This window comes from Montipora capricornis, chromosome 9, assembly GCF_036669925.1.
Source record: "Montipora capricornis isolate CH-2021 chromosome 9, ASM3666992v2, whole genome shotgun sequence".
Lineage (NCBI taxonomy): Eukaryota > Metazoa > Cnidaria > Anthozoa > Scleractinia > Acroporidae > Montipora > Montipora capricornis.
The window spans coordinates 2,957,636-2,962,604 of NC_090891.1; the positions used below are offsets into that span (position 1 = coordinate 2,957,636).

At 38.2% G+C, this 4,969-nt stretch overlaps 1 protein-coding gene across 2 annotated transcripts in view; it reads right to left on the reverse strand.

The window, feature by feature from the left end:
• The window catches only part of LOC138015499 (uncharacterized), a 6,192-nt gene extending 1,597 nt beyond the window's left edge, over nt 1-4,595 (reverse strand). Inside the window, exons 1-4 of one of the 2 annotated variants that reach the window (XM_068862567.1) lie at nt 4,478-4,595; nt 2,950-3,177; nt 2,184-2,217; nt 1,136-1,193 (exon numbers count right to left, since the gene is read on the reverse strand). In XM_068862567.1, coding sequence (XP_068718668.1) covers nt 1,168-1,193; nt 2,184-2,217; nt 2,950-3,177; nt 4,478-4,531 — 342 coding nt within the window. In that variant the 5' untranslated portion in view covers nt 4,532-4,595 and the 3' untranslated portion in view covers nt 1,136-1,167. Of the gene's footprint in view, nt 1-1,135; nt 1,194-2,183; nt 2,223-2,949; nt 3,178-4,477 lie in introns of both variants that reach the window. The other variant, XM_068862566.1, reaches the window with a different exon arrangement.
• Nucleotides 4,596-4,969: the final 374 nt, after the last annotated feature.

Consider the following 4,969-nt stretch of genomic DNA (forward strand, 5'->3'; position numbering starts at 1 on the left):
CAATGTGAATAATGTGGCATAGTCCCCTAAAGTAATGTTTCACCTTCAAAGAAGTTTATAACACAGTCCCAAACATAGCGACTGTAAGAGCAACAAAGAAAATAATTTTAAGCTCCATGTAAAACCCATTAAAGATGAACAGTTTTAGTGTTCACTTTTTGATTCCTAAGAAATGAATTTACTTTTTGATTCCTAAGAAAACAAATGGGTATATCAAAGGATTTCTAATGTTTTTTTGGCTTCTAATAAAATCTTAAGCCCTGGTCAAAATTCTCTCCAAACTATCATCATCATTCACATGCTCAAATGGCCAAAGAAGTTTGTGATAGTTGATGATACTGTAGTTCACTGGCAGTCGCACATGCAAGTCACGCGAGCAGCTAGTTCCAGGCTCTTTCGGCATAAAAATGTGAACACTAAAATGGCTTCCCAAAGGCAGGGCCAGGCCTCACATTCCTCTATTAGACGTAATATCAGGCCATTACTCGATCTTGCCGCATTGCCCTTCTTGAGCAATGAACATTTAGTGATACGCTTCTTTTTTTGCAGTGTCTCTTGATCTAATTCTTGCGAGTTGACGCTTTCTTCAGAGGATATCTTCTCTAAGATATCTTGGTCTTCAGTATTTTCTTTGTCATGATTATCATCTTGGATGTAAACACGAATTTCTGAAGCTGCAGCTGAGCCTTGCAAGGAACTTTTGGCGGCCATTTTAAATGAGCCCGCTGATGTTTGGGGAAAACAGCTGACCAAAAACTATCATGAACTATCATACGCGTGGTCAAACGAGGAAAACTATCATCAACTATCATGAAGAATTTGAACAAGCTCAAAATGAATGATAGTTGATGATAGTGTATTATAGTTGATAGTTGGTGGTCCAACAGAAGAGCAAGCTTCAACTATCATTGACTATCATCAACAATCATGTAGATGTTGTGGTTTAAAATTTTTCAAAGCAATCCAATGCCCTTTCTAAGTCTGAAACAAAGGAAAATCAAAATTGAACTGGTGTATAACAAAAATTCAAGCAGGAAAAAATATGAACCTGTAACCTTATAAAAATGAGTCCCAAAAGAGATCTATAGCGGTAAATTATATTACAGCAGTACTTTACAGGCAAAATAACAGTTACCTCAGTCAGTTTGCAAATCTACTTTCTGAACTTTAGTTGGTACATTGCCATTTGGTTCCTAAAAATAAAAATAAATTGCCTCATGGTAAAGGAGTTTGAAAACAACATTAGATTTGCCAGTTAAGTCCTTACTCTTTATACATTATTAACCTCTTAAGTACTAAAAAAACAGGAGTGCCATACTAGGGAATATTGGCCCGAGGTTAAGTGATCGATCCAAACAAAACAACCAAGGGCCAATATTTTCCAGTACAGCCCCAAGCAAGTGAGGTTAGTAAGTTGTTAATTACAGTGTACATGGCAGCATTTCTTTGACAATCAGAAAATTCTCTGTTTGGAAAAGATGGGGCATTATTTTCAGGAAGGGGAGATGCAGCTTTAAGCCAGATGGAATGGAGCCTCTGAACATGCCAGTACCGGATAGCCTTCCCCCATCACAACAAACAGCCTAAAAACAGTTTTTGAGTGGCATTGCGGAGATGATGAATTCTTATCTAAAACCTAAAGTCAAAAGTAAGTGAGTCAAGATAGACTTAATCATGGTGCCCAAGCTGTTTTTGAAACACCTTCTTTTGGATTTGAGCTTGAACAAGCCGTTTTCAGCCAGGGAAGTGTGTTGTTCACAAGTTACTCACAAGGTTTATGACGGCAATGTAAGTTGAAGTCCAAACTGTAATCAAGGACTCCTACTTATTGGGACACACGTTAAAATTAAAAGTGTGAGTTACATGTAACTGTAATCCTCAGGTATATTCTACCCACGAGGACACAAGGTTAAAAGGACTGTAATCTTAAACACATCGCTGGCCACTGAGTGAAGCGACTAAATCATTGCATTTTACGGTGTTTGACCTTGAATAAGTTCGGGTCATGAGGTTCCCCTTCACAATCACATATTCTCCTCAGTTATTTGAAGATCCAGAGTGTTGATCTGGCCGGGGTTCGAGCCCAATGCTCAACCAACTGAGCCACCAGTGCACTGGAAATCATACACAATTTACATGTAATCAAGGTGTGGTAAAATCTGATATTATTTTTATTATCTGACCTCTGCTTTTCCTTTGCATGCTCTTTTCCTTGAGCTGTCCTTAGAGCACCAACAAAAAAATTCCCAGAACAAAAAGAGAAAGAGTTTCATCACTAAACTGAAGGAATACATACTAGACCCCTGCTACATCTGTACCTTGAATGTTGGTGTAAACATATATAGGAATAGCAATAATAAAATGAAAATAATATTATAGACCTCATTACTCCATACTGAAAGTGCCAATTAAATGTTCAACATTTAAAAAAAATGCATGTATCATGCACAAGCACAAGAAAGATGTCATGTCCTACATTGTATTACACTAGTGCTTGTACAGCACATTCATACGGGTGTACATGTACATGTGTGCTTGATTCACAAGAGGATAAATTTACAACCGTCCACTTCGCCACACTGAGTTTCTCTAAACATGTGTTGCCTGTGCATGAGCTCATCATAAGACTGAGATTAGAGTTGTCATTATCTACATGTAAACTCTCAAGAAGTTATATCAGAAACCCATAAGGGCTGAAACGTGTAACGCGCGTTCACAGCTTCCGAATATTCAGTGCGAACTGATTGGTTGAATGTTTCAGTGCTAAGTACCATATTTGGAAACCCCTCCCTCTTGTTGTTCCAAATATGGTACTTAGCAAATTGAATATTCAGAAGCTTGTTTCCCAGCACTCAAGGGGCCGTTACACGTTTCAACCCTTATGGGTTTCTGGTTATATATAACACTCATATCAAGTCTGAGAGGTTGAACTGGGAAATGTTATTTCACCTGCTGTTGGTAAGCACTTGGCTTCCTTGAAGAACACATAATGTTGCTTATGTGCTTCCTGCCCTTTGTTTTGTACAGAGTAACCTGGCCAGCACCTTCCACCTGATAAACCCCATAGAGGATTTTTATGTCTGCATCTAGCAAAATTGTATTGCAGAGTTCTAAATTAACTCTGCTGTCTTCTTCCGTTGTCCCAGGACAGGCCTTTAGCCCTCCTGATCCTTTCCACTTTCCAAAACAAAGCAAAAAAGGAAATAGAAATATAACAAGGCATTATTTTGGATTTACTTTTCTCGGTCAATAAACAATGTACACCCAAAGGATTAAAAAACAAGAACATTTTAAACAATCCACAATCTGATTATCATCCTCTTGCCCCTGACACACAAAATTATTACATGGGCAAGGCATGACAACTGCTTCGAAAAAAAAAACAACAATTGTTATATAGCTGAACTTTTCCCCCAACAGTGTGCACTCTCATAGGTTACTTCAAGGTCACATGACATCTAACAATAAAACTGTTTCCTGCCAAAGGCCTCTGAGTCTTAGTCTCTGGACAATAGTGCAAAATCTATGATGTCAGAGGGTAACAGTGCACTGTAACCTGCAAATGTTGACCAACGACCGCCATTTCTGTTGCCGTTGCATGTTTTTCTTTTTGTGCTATGTAACAAATCACTTAATGACTGGTCCCTCAGGACACAGTTCATTTTGTTTCCCTCAAATTTCAATGTTTTCCTTGACTGCACCTCGGGGAAACATTGAGATTCTCAGGAAACAAAATTAAATGTTTCCCAAGAGACCAGCCATTAAATGCTTATTACTGACTATTCATTTTAAAGTGGTTACCCATAACAAAGAGTGTACTGTACATGTAGGACAAGTACATGTAAGCCTTAACAGGCAGATGGGCATCTAGGCATCCTGTGAATGCCCATGTTTCAGAGGAAATTATTTAATGGTTCCATCAAATGTTGCCTTTTTAGTCAATTAATGGCTTGAGTAAACCTTCTACAAAATATTGGATGCCAAATTGCTGGCTGCCTTAAAAATTCAATTCCACATGACCAACATTGAGCTTGTTGGATGTCAATACCTTCAAATTCTTAGCATAACACCAAGCAACATATAGCAATTATTTTAGAAGCAGTTTCTTGAACGATAATTACAATTACAAGACTCCCATATGAATAGCAAATATAGGTTGGTGTACGAGTCCCGTCTGAACAGCCACTTTGTATTGGCTTCTACAATTTTATAGAAGCTTAACTTTCACTGCTGCATTGCAAACCCAGGGTCACTTTACATGGCAATCAGGCTTAATGAATAAAATAAAGCTTCATGTTTTGATACAATCGATCTTGATGAACTAGCCTTGGTGCATTTTTTTTTTTTGTCTTGAGATGCCGACTAATTTCAGCTCCAATTAGAGACAATTATGGAGAGTTCAGTGTCTACTGTAAAAGAAGAGCCGGTTACAACATTTAAAGCACAACATAATGCGACAAAAAACAAATTACCTTACCTCAAAAGAAGCACAAGGCATCGGAGTAATCGAACTGGTTTTCAATTGAGCCATATTTCCTCGATGTTAGCGAGTATCCTGACGGAGATCGACGGCCATTAAAAAGCAGATTTTTGCGCCAAAAGTAACCCGCTGTGATTATAGAGGCGCGGTTACAGAGTTAAGCGAGCCCACACTGCCTCTGACAGCGTTTGGTTTTTTGAGCTTGCAACGTGTGAATACTCTAATCTATCTGTGACAGAAAAATTAATTTGTAGACACTGAGCCTAAAGGCTGGTTTTCATTTTACACTGTCTCGTGTTCATTATCACCTCCTGAAACAAAAGTAAACGAAAAAGCCATGACATTCAGAACTCCGTTTGTCAATTCAGTCGAGGTGATTCTTTGGTAGTGGTTTGTACCAATTCTTTTCGTCTTTGCATTCTGAAATGATAATTGAAATTCAACTTGCAATTGTCATTACAAGGGGCATAGTCCATTCTATTACTTTCT